Source organism: Pan paniscus, chromosome 3 (assembly GCF_029289425.2).
Source record: "Pan paniscus chromosome 3, NHGRI_mPanPan1-v2.0_pri, whole genome shotgun sequence".
Lineage (NCBI taxonomy): Eukaryota > Metazoa > Chordata > Mammalia > Primates > Hominidae > Pan > Pan paniscus.
This window is the reverse complement of record NC_073252.2, coordinates 103,661,884-103,677,800: the sequence shown is the minus strand read 5'-3', so window position 1 is coordinate 103,677,800 and position 15,917 is coordinate 103,661,884. Positions and strand designations below refer to the sequence as shown.

General features: G+C 36.7%; 1 protein-coding gene across 1 annotated transcript in view; it reads right to left on the bottom strand.

Moving 5' to 3' along the window:
* ARHGEF38 (Rho guanine nucleotide exchange factor 38) overlaps window positions 1–15,917 on the bottom strand; it is a 126,588-nt gene that overhangs the window by 87,400 nt on the left and 23,271 nt on the right. Inside the window, exon 2 of the mRNA XM_003829971.6 lies at window positions 2,443–2,630. Within this exon, the coding sequence (XP_003830019.1) occupies window positions 2,443–2,630 (188 nt within the window). The remainder of the gene's footprint in view (window positions 1–2,442; window positions 2,631–15,917) is intronic.

The window sequence follows — 15,917 nt, the reverse complement described above, 5'->3', positions numbered from 1 at the left end:
TATCACGACCATCAATATTACTTCTACTCTTACATCATGAATAAGAAATTTCCAGGTTTTCAGAAAGTGTCTGGTAATTCTGGCGTGGGAACTGTGGAGGATTAAATGAGAATGCTAACAAAGTGCTTGGAGCAAGATCTGACATATAGTAAGCATTAAATAAAAGTCATGAGGCAAACTGAAGATGACTTCCTGTGTAAGAAAAGGCTTCCATGCCTTCTTTGCTACTCCTCTTTATACATTGTCTTAGACCAAAAAACAATTTTTGTGTCAGAAGTGCCTTGACCTATACTGGTTTTCCCTAATATGTAGGCCAGATGGTTTTTAAAAAAATATTTCTTAGGCCGGGCATGGTGGCTCACGCCTGTAATCCCAGCACTTTGGGAGGCCAAGTCGGGTGGATCACAAGGTCAGGAGATGGAGACCACCCTGGCTAACACTGTGAAACCCCGTCTCTACTAAATATACAGAAAAATTAGCCAGGTGTGGTGGCAGTCACCTGTAGTCCCAGCTACTCAGGAGGCTGAGGCAGGAGAATGGCATGAACCTGGGAGGCGGAGCTTGCAGTGAGCAGAGACAGCGCCACTGCACTCCAGCCTGGGTGACAGAGCGAGACTCTGTCACAAAACAAAACAAAACAAAACAAAACAAAAAAATCTGAGAAGAGTACTGTGTTAAGAAATATAAAATCTGCTCCTGAATGTGGTAAATAGTTGGGGGCATGACAGGCTAGCAATGCTTTTATAATCATGGGTAATATTAAAATATGTCTCAGAATCAATAAAGTTGGATATATTTGACTAAACATGGCAAAAACAAAATAAATATACATCTTAAACAAGGTTAGAAACCAAAAGACTTACCAGAAAAATTATTTGCAACATGTGGGATGGAAAAAGAATAACTCTAATATACAGAAAGTTCTTATAAAATAATAAGAAAAATATTAAACCATCATTTTTTAAAACAGCAAAAAACATGGATATGAATAACAGAAAAGTCCAATGAATATATGAGAAGATATTTATCAGAAGGAATCAAAAGAACATTTATGAAATCAACAAGTCTCAGCATTAAAGAGGATGCAGAGAAAATGCTCTCTGAATCATTATTAATAGGAATGAATATTAAAATCATATTGACTTTCTGTTTGGCAGTTGTCCATTTTATTCAAAATCTTAAATATGCATACCCTTTGACCTAACAATTAATTTCTAGGAATTTATTCTAAGGATATAAGGAAACAAACATCCAAAACATCTCAGCCACTGTAATAGTAGACAGATATTGAAAAATATTAGTACTCATAAAAAGATACATGTAACAGATTTCTGGATGAAACAAGTATGTTACAAGATATTATTTGTAGTTTTGATCACATTTATGTAAAAATATATGTGCTTGTGTATGTATATGTAAGTGTTCAAATAGATGTCTGAGGGGATATGTCTGATTGTGTTAATGGAAATTTTCTTTGACCGTGGAATTTCTGATCATTTTCACTTTCTAGCTTCCGTTTTTCTATATTGTTTGATTTGTGTATTTACAACCCTAATGATGAGTTATCACTCCTTGGAGTCTTTGCCCTTGTATTCCACTTTGCCTGGACCATTCTGTTACCTCCTTCAGTTCTCTGCTCAATGTCCTCCACTGGAAAAGTCTTCATTTGCCACTCTATTTGAAATAGAATGACCACTCCTTTGTCCCCATCTCTCTCTCTCTTTCTTTCTTCTTTCTTTCTTTCTTTCTTTCTTTCTTTCTTTCTTTCTTTCTTTCTTTCTTTCTTTCTTTCTTTCCTTCCTTCCTTCCTTCCTTCTTTCTTTCTCTCTTTTTTTTTTTGAGACAGAGTCTCACTCTGTTGCTCAGGCTGCAGTGCAATGGCGTGATCTTGGCTCGTTGCAACCTCCGTCTCCCGGGTTCAAGCAATTCTCTTGCCTCAGCTTCCCAAGTAGCTGGGATTACAGGCGTGTGCCACCACGCCCAGCTAATTTTTTGTATTTTGTAATTTTGTAGAGATGAGGTTTCACCATGTTGGCCAGGCTGGTCTTGAAATCCGAACCTCAGGTGATCCACCCACCTCAGCCTCCCAAAGTGCTGGGTTACAGGCATGAGCCACAGCACCCGGCCTTGTCCCCTTATTTCATTCCTTTTCCCTGCTTTAGTTTCCTCAGCCATACTTCACACCATATAACATATCTTAATTTTGTTTGCTTATTTATTTATTGTGTATTGTCTGACTCCTCCTTTTCTGCACTAGAAAGTGAACTCCACAAGGGCAGGACTTTGTTTTGTACTAAACTGTAACCCCAGAGCTGAGAACAGTGCTGTTTTGGGGAGAAAGGCACATCATCCCATTGATACACCTGAGTGCTTCAATTTCATGGTGCTAGTGATCCTATTTATGATATGGGAGAGAAAAAAAAATCTCAAATATATATTTACCTTTTTATTTCTCAGGGGCTGAACCACTTCCCTAACACACAGCTCTAGATCATTGAGATAATCCTTTTCTGTCTGTATCAGCTCCTTAATGATCTTTTCCCGCTTTGCCATCATCCTCTTCATTTGATGCTCTTCCTCTGGGGTTAAGGTCTCAGCTACAGAACACTCACCCTGTGGAGTCATCTTTTCTGTTAAATGAAAACATATACAGGTGAGGCATTCTGCTGAGGTTTCTTTTTCCTTCATTACAAACAACGCCTTAAAAGGACTTTGTTAACAAGGAAAAAGGCTGAAGGTATCCTCATGATGTTTTCTTAGGAAGTGATATATGGACATTCCCCTACAAAACTATAAGCAAGAAGAAAAGTGGGAGTGAACTTCCTCTAACAAGTGAGTTAAATGATACTCAATTATCGTGGCTTCTTTAAAATATCCCATTGCTAGTAGCTTAGCCTATAAAGCCGGTATTCAGCCTGGAGGTCAAATGTATGAAAAAAACAGTTCACAACTTCCGTTCACATTTGCTTTTAAATCAAGGGAAGAATTTTAATTAGTAAATGAAATGCCTTTAATTAGTAAATGAAAATGAATTTTGTTTGTCACTGCTATTAAAAACAATTACCTCTCATTCTCAGTGGGTAATATCCAAATCTCAATGAAATGGAAAACAATTGCATGATTGGAGTTTTTCTTTTCAATTCACTATCAGAATCCATGAGGAGTGAAGAAGTGGTGGATTAAATAAATTTCAACTGAAATTTTTCATGGTTCATCTTTTATATCAAGCATATCTTGTTATTTCAAAATTCTTGAACTGTCGAACAGAAAGTTTTAATTTAAAAAGTCACAGTACTGGGGAGATAATGAGATACATGGGAAGCCTCACACATAGCAAAAGTTTATATGAAGTATTCAAGTAAGAAAGCTAAGTATCTTCAAGGATGAGCTCCCCACAGCAATGTAAAATTTTGGAAGCCACAAACCAGACCACAGACCATGAAATCAAAGTGGCGATAAACATCAGGGCAGTGTATGAGTCTGTGTATGTAAGAGTGTGTGTAAATGGATTTGCTTCAAGCTTGAAGCTTAATTTTCATCTTAGTCTCTGCAGTTGCAGAAGTAATTATATTTCATTTAAAGTTAACATGATTCTAGTAACTGGTATATGAGACATCTTCAATGTTGACACCATTCCCTGAGAATGTGGAACTTTACAAAAGGGCCTATAAAGAGCCTGTACAGTAAAAAATAAATGTACAGGTCACAATGTGTGAAAGTGAAAATAGAGTGTTTTCTTGGCTGACTCCGGGAACAAAGCTAAGACAACTGGAGAAACAATGTAGCAGAAGAGTTAATGGTGTGATGTCAAGAGACTGCCCCAGGAATGTGAACAGACACTTTAAAAAGTAATGAGCTCTCTCTCTGGTCCACTAACTTCAGCATTTAAGGCAGAGTCTCAATATTCAAACATCTGTGGAGAGTAATTCCAGCATCAGTTTGGAAGCTATACTAGGTTGATCTTTGGACAATCCAGACCCGCAGGTGAGTATGTTTCGGAACCATTTATCGCCTACCAATCCTTCCTTCATCAGGAAAGCAGGAAGTTTTGACAAATAGCATCCAAAACCACATGGTTTTATGAGATTTGGGCTATTTAGTGCTAAAGAAATAATCCACATGAGGCAGGGAGCAGTGGCTCACACCTGTAATCCTAGCACTTTGGGAGGCCGAGGCAGGCGGATCACAAGGTCAGGAGATCGAGACCATCCTGGCTAACACGGTGAAACCCCATCTCTACTAAAAATACAAAAAATGAGCCGGGCGTGGTGGTGGACTCCTGTAGTCCCAGCTACTTTGAAGGCTGAGGCAGGAGAATGTCGTGAACCCGGGAGGTGGAGCTTGCAGTGAGCCGAGATCGTGCCACTGCACTCCAGCCTGGGCGAGAGAATGAGACTGTGTCTCAAAATAATAATCATAATCATAAATCATAATCCACATGAGCTATATAAGAACAGATAATCTATTCAAGGAGAGAGAATGAATGCATGAGATATCCTGTAGCCCTCAAATCTTGATCTATATTATGAGAATTTGGGGGTGCTTGCTAATTTGTTTTTTTGTTTTTTGTTTTCAGAAACAGGTTCTCACTTTGTCAACCAGGCTGGAATGCAGTGGTGCAATTGCAGCTCACTGCAGCCTCAAACTCCTGGGCTCAAGCAATCCTCCCACCTGAGCTTCCCGAAGCACTGGGATTACAAGTGTGAGCCACTGCACCAGCCTAATTTGTAATATTTGCATTGGAAAGTAGAAGCAGCCTGCCTCTCAGTGCCCCAGATTTGAAAAAGCAAGTTACAATCACGTGTCATTACAATGAATTATTTTGGATATGAAAGAGGAAGACAGGACACCTTATGAGAGGAGCTGCAGTGAGGAGGCTGCATTGTGGCCCTTTCTTTTTAAAAATGTGTATATTCAAGATGTACAACATAATATTTTGATGTATTATACATAGTGAAATGATTGGGTGGGGGTGGGGGAGACTGAGGGCAGAGAGGTGTGAGGGAGGTCCTTTACTCTTGGAGTATGTGAAATAGAGCACAGGAGGAAATCTCATGCATAAGAGAGCTGACAAACCAGTATGGACACTGCCCAATTATCACTTAATGTTTCCTTGAAAATAAAAATGATGCTGATGAAAAACTGCTCTGACATTTGCTTTTCCAGGTTCTAAACCTTCTATGCCTTATAAAATTAATCTATGAATTATTTGGGATCCTAGCAAGGAGAAGGAAGTTTTTCCTGATCGTCGACAAAGGAATATCCCTAAAACATGCATTTGGGTTCCTTTTAGTTCTAAATTCCAGGACTCAATCACAATGTTAACTTAACCTGCTTCACAGACGTTTCAGTTGCTGCACTTTAAAATGTACCACATCAGATTTTGTCAATTAAAAACTGCTTAGGTTTTCCAATACTGCTCAACAACTTGTTGAGAACAAATTTGTGGGGGCAAGGTGGGTGAAATAAAGTGTCAGTGAAAATACTCAACTTCTCCCTCAGGTATAAAAATCTCTCAGAGAATTTACAGTTGAGCAACCTTATGAGATATCTTTGTTTGCTCTTTTGACTGAAGTTTATTGTAGGAACAAAAACTTCACTTGCATCATTTTATGGTCAGGTTTCTAAACACTTTCTATGTTTGCATTTCTTAAACCAACAAACTCTGCAATGCATTGTGGACACATTTTGTTTTTGTAAGATCTTTCTCTGCATTTAAACATTTTATCTTTTAGTTATACTTAGCTTTTATATATAAAAGTATTTGGAACTCAACAATATTGCTAACACATATCGCCCAAATCAGCAGTCAGCTATAGCCCGTCTTTTATTTCTGGATGAAGCAACCGAGGGGGCCTGGTGCGGTGGCTCATGCCTGTAATCCCAACACTTTGGGAGGCCGAGGTGGGTGGATCACCTGAGGTTAGGAGTTTCATACTGGCCTGACCAACATGGAGAAACGCTGTCTCTACTAAAAATACAACATTAGCCGGGTGTGGTGGCACATGCCTGTAATCCCAGCTACTTGGGAGGCTGAGGCAGGAGAATCACTTGAACCCACCAGGCGGAGATTGCAGTGAGCCGAGATCGTGCCATTGCACTTCAGCCTGGGTGACAGAAGGAGACTCCATCTCAAAAAAAAAAAAAAAAAAAAAGCAACAGAGGGGCTATTTAGGAAAGAAGGAAAAATTGTTTTAGGAATAAATGTTTCCCAATAGTTTGCATATAATAAAATACAATATCAAAGCCAAAGTGAAACTAAGGTTAAAAGGATATTCAGATTGCTATAACAGAAATATGCAGCTGTATATTAAAGTAGTACCATATAATTGACTTCACTCTGTATTTCTTTCACACTCAAGCTTTATTTTTCCAGCGGTGACGTGAATTTTTACTATTCTAGCCACAAAATTCATTAATAATATATGTGGAGATACCTGGCCAAGGAAGTTTATATAAAAAGAGGTTGTTGCAGTTTGGGAAAAGGATAATCTGACTTGAGATCAGCTCTGCCACTCAGCTGTGAGAACACAGTAGACTAATAACTAATAGTTATCCTCACAGAGCCTTGGTTTCCTTACCTGTAAACTATGCATGAAAACCATCACAGTGTGATCATGAAGACTGAATTAAATGAGCAGCTCCATGTGGAAGCTCCTTGAGATCTTTAAAACAATACAAATGTTAACTATTTCTGTGGGAATGGGAAAAATAGGGTTAATTTCTCTACAGTCTCAAACTCTTCCACCATCTAGAGCAAACAATTATCCCATTATTTTGTGGTTACCAACTTGTCAAGAAAAATGCATGACTCTAAAGTGGGTGGACAGCTAGTTCAGTTGGAAGAGGAAGAGGAAAAAAATAGGGATGCTGCTTTCAGAGGAAAGTCAGAACAAAGCTGGGGTTTAGAATCCTGAGCAGTTTATCTGGCTTGGGTATATGCATGGGGAGAACCTCGATCTCTTAGAGAAGTGCAACAGCACCCAAAGGCAAAGGGGTGTTGGGGGAGGACTGAAGACAATCTTCACTGATAGCCAGGTTTTGCTTAGAATTTATCCTATCCTGTTTTTCCTTTCTTCTTGCTTTTGCTACTACTACTGCCATTTTGGGGTGGATTTAAGGAGAGGTAATTTCTTTCTTTCTTTCTTTGTAAATTATAAAATAATATGTAATTGTAATATCTATCTACGTTATATATAGATAGAGATAGAAATAGCTATAGCTATAGATAAATAGACATAGATACAGATAGAGAGAGAGATGTAGATATATTAGAGGTTTAAGTGCATAGCCTTGGGAGCCAGACTGCCTGGGTTCAAACTCCACCACTACCATTTATTAGATCTATTACCTCAGACAAGTTACTTAGCTCTTCCTGTATCAATTTTCTCATCTGTAAGTTAAGGATAACGTTAGTAAAGCCTTATAAAGTGATTTCGAAGATTAAATTAGTTAATGTCTGTAAAACACTTGTAACAGTGCCTGGCATTATAGTGGATATCTTGAAAATGTTTTATTATTATTAGATGCATTCCCTATTTATTAATTGTAATATTATTTTTACTGTATTATTGGTTGTATTCTAGTGTAGTGTATAGGCTTCTCAAAATATCTCCATGCACATACAAATACACGTATTTACAGAAGTTCAGTTTTTTGTTTTATTTTTTAACAGTAACAAGCTCATATACATATTCTTCTGCAACTTGCTTTTGCAACTATAACAGTATATAGTGGGGATCTTTTTTGTAACAACAGCATAATTGTGTCAGACACTGCTGTTGTCTGCACAGTATCTATTCTCCTATTTGTTTTTCATGAACTGAACCATAAATAGATAAAAATATTTATTTATTGGGCAATTTTTAAATCAAGAGTGGGAAAAGGGAACATACTCAGGAAACATATCCAGATAAAGGATCAGAAAAGGAAACACACCAAGTAAAAATAATGCTCCAAAGAAAGAGACATCAATAAAATGATTTATCTCAAACTTGGTGGTGATCAATAGAAAAAAAAATAGCATCCCTTAACAATTCAAGGACACTAACTGGCTCTCATATGGATTTGAGATCTGAAATTATTGAATGCTTAACAAATAAATAGTAACGGCTTACTATGAGCCCAAAATCATCTTAGGCTCTGGGGATACAGCAATAAAAAAAAAAAATTCCTTTCCTTATGGAACTTAACTTCTAGTTGGGGAAGAAGAACATAAATAATTTAAACAAGTTATTTAGTATACTAAAAGGTGATAAGTGATATAGAGAAAAATAATGCTATGAAAGCTGCTAGGAAGAGCTTAAAACGTGTGCAATTTTAAATAAGATGGCAGGAAAGGCCTGAAATAGAGTTGAAAGGTGAGAGAGTCATGCAGATATCTGGGAGAGGTGGTTTTTAGCAGATGAATTGGTCAGTGGAAAACCTTAAGGTGAGCGTGTGCATGGCCTATTTAAGGAACAGGAAGCAGAGCAATGTGTGGCCAGGTAGGAGAACGCTGGGAAGAGGATAAGCTATTTGGTGGACAGGACAGCTTGGGAGAGATTGTGGAGACTTCTAAGTATTTTAAACATTTAAACATTTTTGTGATATTGCAGAAAAGCTAAGGACATTAATGAACTTTAGATGTTTTTAAATTAAGGATATATGTTAAAATTTCAAGGCCAACCATTAAAATAAAATAGCATGTAAAATTTCAAAACCAGTAGAGGAGAGAAAGCAGTTCAAATGAAGAAAGGAGAAAACCGAAAGAGAAAAACAAATATAAGGCAGTCGATTCAAATCTATGTGTAATCATAATAACTCAGGTGACCATATTATCAAACTGTATTCAAAAAACAACAACTATATGCCATTTATAGTAGAGAACATAAGCACACAAGAAGATGAAAGTACAAAAATATATACTGAGCAAATACTAATTAAAGGAAGGGTGAGATATAGCTATTTTACACAGATAAAATAGACTTTAAGGCAAAAATAAAAGTGGGCACTATATAGTGATAAAGTGTCCCATTCATTAGGAAGATATGAAAATTCTAATTCTGTATGTACTAAATAACATGATTTCAAAACATGTGAAGCAAAAAGTGAAAGAGTTGAAGGTAGAATTTGACAAAGCAGTCTTAATAGTGATATTTTAAACATAACTGTCAGTAACTGATAGACAGGACAGAAAATATTTACTCCAATAATTAGAGATTACATAGTATTTTTAAGGACACTTGATGAAATACATTATAAATTAAGTTATAACATTTCAAAGAATTAGTAAATTGAGAACCACAACTACCATGAAATTAATGTAGAAATAAATAACAAAAATAAAATGTTAGGACTCATTTGTTTTGGAATTAATAGAGAACCAAAACCTACAAAATAACTGATGGGTCACAGAAGAAATGACTAAAGTGAATAGAAGATATCTGTTATAAGGATAAGAAAAATATTACAAATTAAAACATGTGGAATGTAGGTAAAGCATTGCTTACAGAAAATTTATAGGCTTAAATTCATATATAAGAAAAGAAGCAAGAGTGAAAATGATTTGACTCTTAACTAAATAAGTAAAAAAAAAAAAAATACAATAAGCCAAAAGAAAATAGAATAAAGGAAATTAAGAACAAAGCTTAATGAAATTGAATAGAAACTCAAGTCAGGCTTCAACTGTTCCTTGCAGCTACATTGCAAGGAATACGAGATTTTTTTTTTTTTTTTTTTTTTTTTGAGACGGAGTCTAGCTCTGTCGCCCAGGCTGGAGTGCAGTGGCATGATTTTGGCTCACTGTAACCTCCACCTCCTTGGTTCAAGTGATTCTCCTGCCTCAGCCTCCTGAGTAGCTGGAATTACAGGCGCCCACCACCACACCCAGCCAATTTTTTGTATTTTTAGTAGAGACGGGGTTTCACTGGGTTGGCCAGGCTGGTCTCGAGCTCCTGACCTCGTGATCCACCCACCTCGGCCTCCCAAAGTGCTGGGATTACAAGCGTGAGCCACCACACCCGGCCATAGGAATACGAGATTTTAAGAAATCCTAAAACACACACGGAAACACGATACCATGAGTCAGATGCAGAAAATAAAATTGATAGCATAATTATATCCACAAAGTCTTAAGTTACTGAAATTATTAGAGATATAAAAAGGGTATTTAATAGGTTTAAAAAACAAGTAATGGTTTGAAATTATAAGCAAGAAACAAGAGAATATAAAAATGATCAAGTGGATTTTAAAAGATAATACAGAATCTTAAAATAAAAGCTCATAATAATTAAAATTTAATTATTTTGTTTAATCAATAAATGACTAAGTTGAATAAATAGTTGAGTTGTATAATGAACTAAATAGTAAATTATACAAAGTTAAAGAGATTAATGAACAAGCCAAGAAAATTTTATAGAATGCAATAGACATGTAAAATATGTGAGAGAGGTTAGGAGATGTTGAGGATTGAATAAGAAGGTTCAACTAATGTTTACTAGGAGGTCTAGAGGGTATAATAGAGAATGTAAGGAAGAACATTATTTGAAGTGCTAAAAGCTGGGAGCTTTTCAGAATTTTTGAAAGATGCTATTCCTGAGTTCATTCCAAGATGGCCAACTACATGCAAGCAGGAGAAACATCTCCCACCAAGTGACCAAAACACTGGGAAGACTGGTGCACTCATAGTAAATCTTCAAAGAAAAGGCATTGAGAGGGGACAGAAGGAAGCCATGGATGCTGGGCTCAAGGCAGAGAAAGCTGGGAATCCTGTATGGGGCTACGGGGCACCGGGACTTGTTCTTGGCCCCCAACTACTCCTGCAGGTGGGGTGAGTTAAACAGACAAGGAGTACTTCAAATAATGCTTCTTCCTTACAGTCTCTATTATGCCCTCTAGACCTCTACAGAACTCTCCACCAAAAAACAAACAGAATAGTCCCGGCTTGGTGGCTCATGCCTGTAATCCCAGCAGTTTGGGATGCCGAGGTTGGTGGATCATTTGAGGTCAGGAGTTTGAGACCAGCCTGGCCAACATGGTGAAACCCCGCCTCTACTAAAAATACAAAAACTAGCCGGGCTTAGTGGTGGAGAATCGCTTGAACCGGGAAGGTGGAGGTTGTAGTGAACTGAAATAGTGTCACTGCACTCCAGCCTAGGCAACAGAGCAAGACTTTGTCTCAAAAAAACAAACAAACAAAGACACAACCAAAAAAACCAGAATATACATTCTTCTCATTGCCACACGGCACATACTCTGAAATCAACCACAAAATCAGACATATAATTATGCTCAGTACATGTACAAAAATCCTTGAAATTTTACCAACCACTCTCTCAGACCATAGTACAATAAAATTAGAATTAACGACCAAGAAAATTGCCCAGAACCACACAATTACATGGAAATGAAACAACTTGTTCATGAATGACTTTTGGGTAAATAATGAAATTAAGGGAGAAATCAAGAAGTTTGTTGAAACCTATGAAAACAAAGACGCAGCATACCAGAATCTCTGGGACACAGCTAAGGCAATGTTAAGAGGGAAATATATAGCACTAAATGCCCACATCGAAAAGTTAGAAAGATCTCAATTTAACAACTTAACATCACAAATAAAAGAGCTAAAGAAGGAAGAGCAAACCAACCTCCAAGCTAGCAGAAGACACAAACTAATCAAAATCAGAGCTGAATAGAAGATCGAGACATGAAAACCATTCAAAAGATCAATGAATCCAAGATCTAGTTTTTTTGAAAAAATTAATAAGATAGACTGCTAGCTAGACTAATAAAGAAGAAAAGAGAAAAGATCCAAATGAACACAACTGGCAATGGCAAAAGAGGTAATACCACTGACCTCACAGAAATACAATCATCAGAGACTATTCTGAACACACTATGCGCACAAACTAGAAAATCTAGAAGAAATGGATAAATTCCTGGACATATACACCCTCCCAAAACTGAACCAGGAAGAAATTCAATTTCTGAACAGACCAATAATGAGCTCCAGAACTGAGTAAGTAGTAAATAGCCTACCAACCAAAAGAAGCTCAGTACCAGAGGGATTCACAGCCAAATTCAAACACATGTACGAATAAAAGCTGATATTATTCCTACCGAAGCTATTCCAAAAAATTGAGGAGGAGGAACTCCTCCCCAACTCCTGCTATGAGGCCAGAATCATCCTGATACCAAAGACTGGCAGAGACACAACAAATAAAGAAAACTTCAGGCCAGTATCCTTGGTGAACATCAATGCAAAAATCCTCAGCAAAATACTGGCAAATCAAATCCAGCAGCACATCAAAAAGCGAATTCACCACAATCAAGTAGGCTTCATCCCTGGGATGCAAGGATGGTTCAACATATGCAAATCAGTAAATGTGATTCATCTCATAAGCAGAACTAAAGACAAAAACCACATGATCATCTGAACAGATGCAGAAAAGGCTTTTGATACGGTTCCATATCCCTTCATGTTAAAAACTGTCAATGAATTAGGTATTGAAGGAACATATCTTAAAATAATAAGAGCCATCTATGACAAACCCACAGCCAACAACATACTAAATGGGCAAAAGCTGAAAGCATTCCCCTTAAAAACTGGCACAAGACAAGAATGCCCGCTCTCACCACTCTAACTCAACATAGTATTGGAAATCCTGGCCAGAACAATCAGGCAACAGAAAGAAATAAAGGGGATCCAAATAGTGAAAGTATTCCTGTTTGCAGATGACATAATTCCATATCTAGGAAACCCCATAGTCCTGACCCAAATACTCCTTCAGTTGATGAACAAATTCAGCAGTTTCAGGATACAAAATCAACATACCAAAAAAAACCCCACTAGCATTCCTATACACCAAGAACAGCCAGGCTTGATATGCACCAAAATAGAACTTCTTGACAGCATAAAATCCACAGGGCTTATAAAACAGTAACATAATGAGAAAAACTGAAAGTATCTAGGTAACAATGACATGATAAATGAAACTATACCTCACATCTCAATGTTAAATGTAAGTGGCTAAATGCTCCACTTAAAATATACAGATTGGCATAGTGGATTAAAAAAATCACAAACCAAATATCAACTGTCTTCCAGAGACTTACCTAAAATGTAAAGATTCATATAAATTCATGGTAAAAAAGTGGAAAAAGATATTCTATGCAAATGGAAACCAAAGCGAACAGGAATGGTTATTCTTAGATCACACAGACCTTAAAGCAACAACAGTAAAAGACAAAAAGGTCATTTTATAAGGATAATTTCGACAGGAAGATATCATAATCCTAAATCCATATGTACCTTACATGGGAGCTCCCATCTTCATAAAACAATTACTACTAGACCTAAGACAGCAACACAATAATAGTGGGAAAATTCAATACTCCACTGACAGTACTACACAGATCATCAAGACAGAAAGTCAACAAAGAAACAACAGACTTAACTTATATTCTATAACAAATGGACCTAACAGATATTATAGAACATTCTACTCAAGAACTGCAGAATATACATTCTTCTCATCAGCACATGGAACATCCTCCAAGACAGACCATACAATAGGCCACAAAACAAGTCTCAATAAATTTCGAGAAGTCAAAATAATATCAACTATCTTTCAGACCACAGTGGAATAAAACTAGAAATTAACTCCACAAGGAACCCCCATAGCTATACAAACACATGGAAATTAAACGATCTGCTCCTGAATGATTTTGAGGTTACTGATGAAATCAAGATAGAAATTTAAGTATTCTCTGAAATTAATGATCATAATGACACAAGTTATCAAAACCCTGGGATACAGCAAAAGGAACACTAAAAGGAAAGTTTATAGTGCTAAATGACCACATTAAAAAGTCTAAAAGATCACAAATTGACAATCTAATGTTACACCTTAAGGAACTAGAGAAAAAAGAACAAACTCAATCCAAAGCTAGCAGAAGAAGAGGAATAACAAAGATCAGAGCAGAACCAAAAGAAATTAAAACAAAAAAATACAAAAGATCAATGAAACAAAAAGCTGGTTCTTTGAAAAGATAAACAAAATTGATAGGCCATTAGCAAGATTAACCAAGAAAAGAGAGAAGATTCAAATATGCTCAATTAGAAATGAAACTTGAGACATTACAACTGACACCACAGAAATAAAAAATGATCATTTGAGATTACTGTGAACATTTCTAGGCACACAAACTAGAAAACCTATAGGAAATGGATAAATTCCTGGAAACATACAACCCTCTTAGATTAAGTCAGGAAGAAATAGGAACCCTGATTAGACCGATAAGCAGCGAGATGGGAGAAGTTAACTAGAAATTTGCCAACAACAACAACAACAACAAAAACCCAGGACCAGATGGATTCACAGCTGAATTCTATCAGACATTCAAAGAAAAATTGGCATCAATCCTACTGAAACCATTACAAAAGATAGAGGAAGAGGGAATCTTACCTAAATCATTCTATGAAGCCAGCATCACTCTGATACAAAAATCAGGAAAGGATATAATAAAAAAAGACTATCGCAAGAACAAAAAACCAAACACCGCGTATTCTCACTCATAGGTGGGAATTGAACAATGAGAACACATGGACACAGGAAGGGGAACATCACCCTCTGGGGACTGTTGTGGGGTGGGGGGAGGGGGGAGGGATAGCATTAGGAGATATACCTAATGCTAAATGATGAGTTAATGGGTGCAGCACACCAGCACAGCACATGTATACATATGTAACTAACCTGTACATTGTGCACATGTACCCTAAAACTTAAAGTATAATAATAATAAAAAAAATTAAAGAAAGAAAGTAAAAACAAAGAAAGCTACAAACCAATATTTCTTTTGAACATAGATGCAAAATTCTCAATAAAATACTAGCTAGCTGAATCTAACAGCAAATCAAAAAGGTAATACACCATGATCAAGTGTGTTTCATACCCAGGTTGCCGAGATGGCTAAACATATATGAGTCAATATGTGCGATACATCACATAAGCAGAACTAAAAACACAAATCATAGGATCTTCTCAATAGATGCAGAAAAAAGCACTCAATAAAATTCAGCATCCCTTTATGATAAAAACCTTCAACAAACCCCAACATCACACTGAGGAAGAAAAGTTGAAAGAATTCCTCCTGTGAACTGGAAAAAGACAAGGATGCCCACTTTTACCATTCCTATTCAACATAGTACTGGAAGTCCTAGCCAGAGCAAACAGGTAAGAGAAGAAAATAAGGGGATCCACTTTGGAAAAGAGAAAGTCAAACTTCACTGCTCACTGGTGACATGACTCTATACTTAGGAAACCCTAAATTTTCCTTCAAAAGACTCTTAGATTTGATAAACAAATTCAGTAAAGTCTCAGGTTACAAAATCAATGTACACAAATCAGCAGTGCTGCTTGCTATATACCAACAATGAGCAAGCTGAGAATCAAATAAAGAACTCAATCCCTTTTACAATGGCTGCAAAAAAAAAAAAAAGAAGAAAAGAAAATTGAATAACTAAGAATATACTTAACCAAGGAGGTGAAAATTCTCTACAAAGAGAACTACAAAACACTGCTGAAATAAAGCATAGATGACACAAACAAACAGAAACACATTCCATGCTAATGGATTGGAATAATCAATACTGTGAAAATGATCATACTGCCCAAAGCAATCTACAGATTCAATGCAATTCCCATCAAAATACCAAAATCATTTTTCACAGAATTAGCAAAAACAATCCTAAAATTCATACGGAACTAAAAAAGCCCCCAAATAACTAAAGCGATCCTAAACAAAAAGAACAAATCTGGAGACATCACATTACTGGACTTTAAGTTATACTACAAGGCTGTAGTTACCAAAACAACATGGTACTCTCAAAAGGAGGCAGATAGACTAAGGGAACAGAATAGAGAACCCAGAAATAA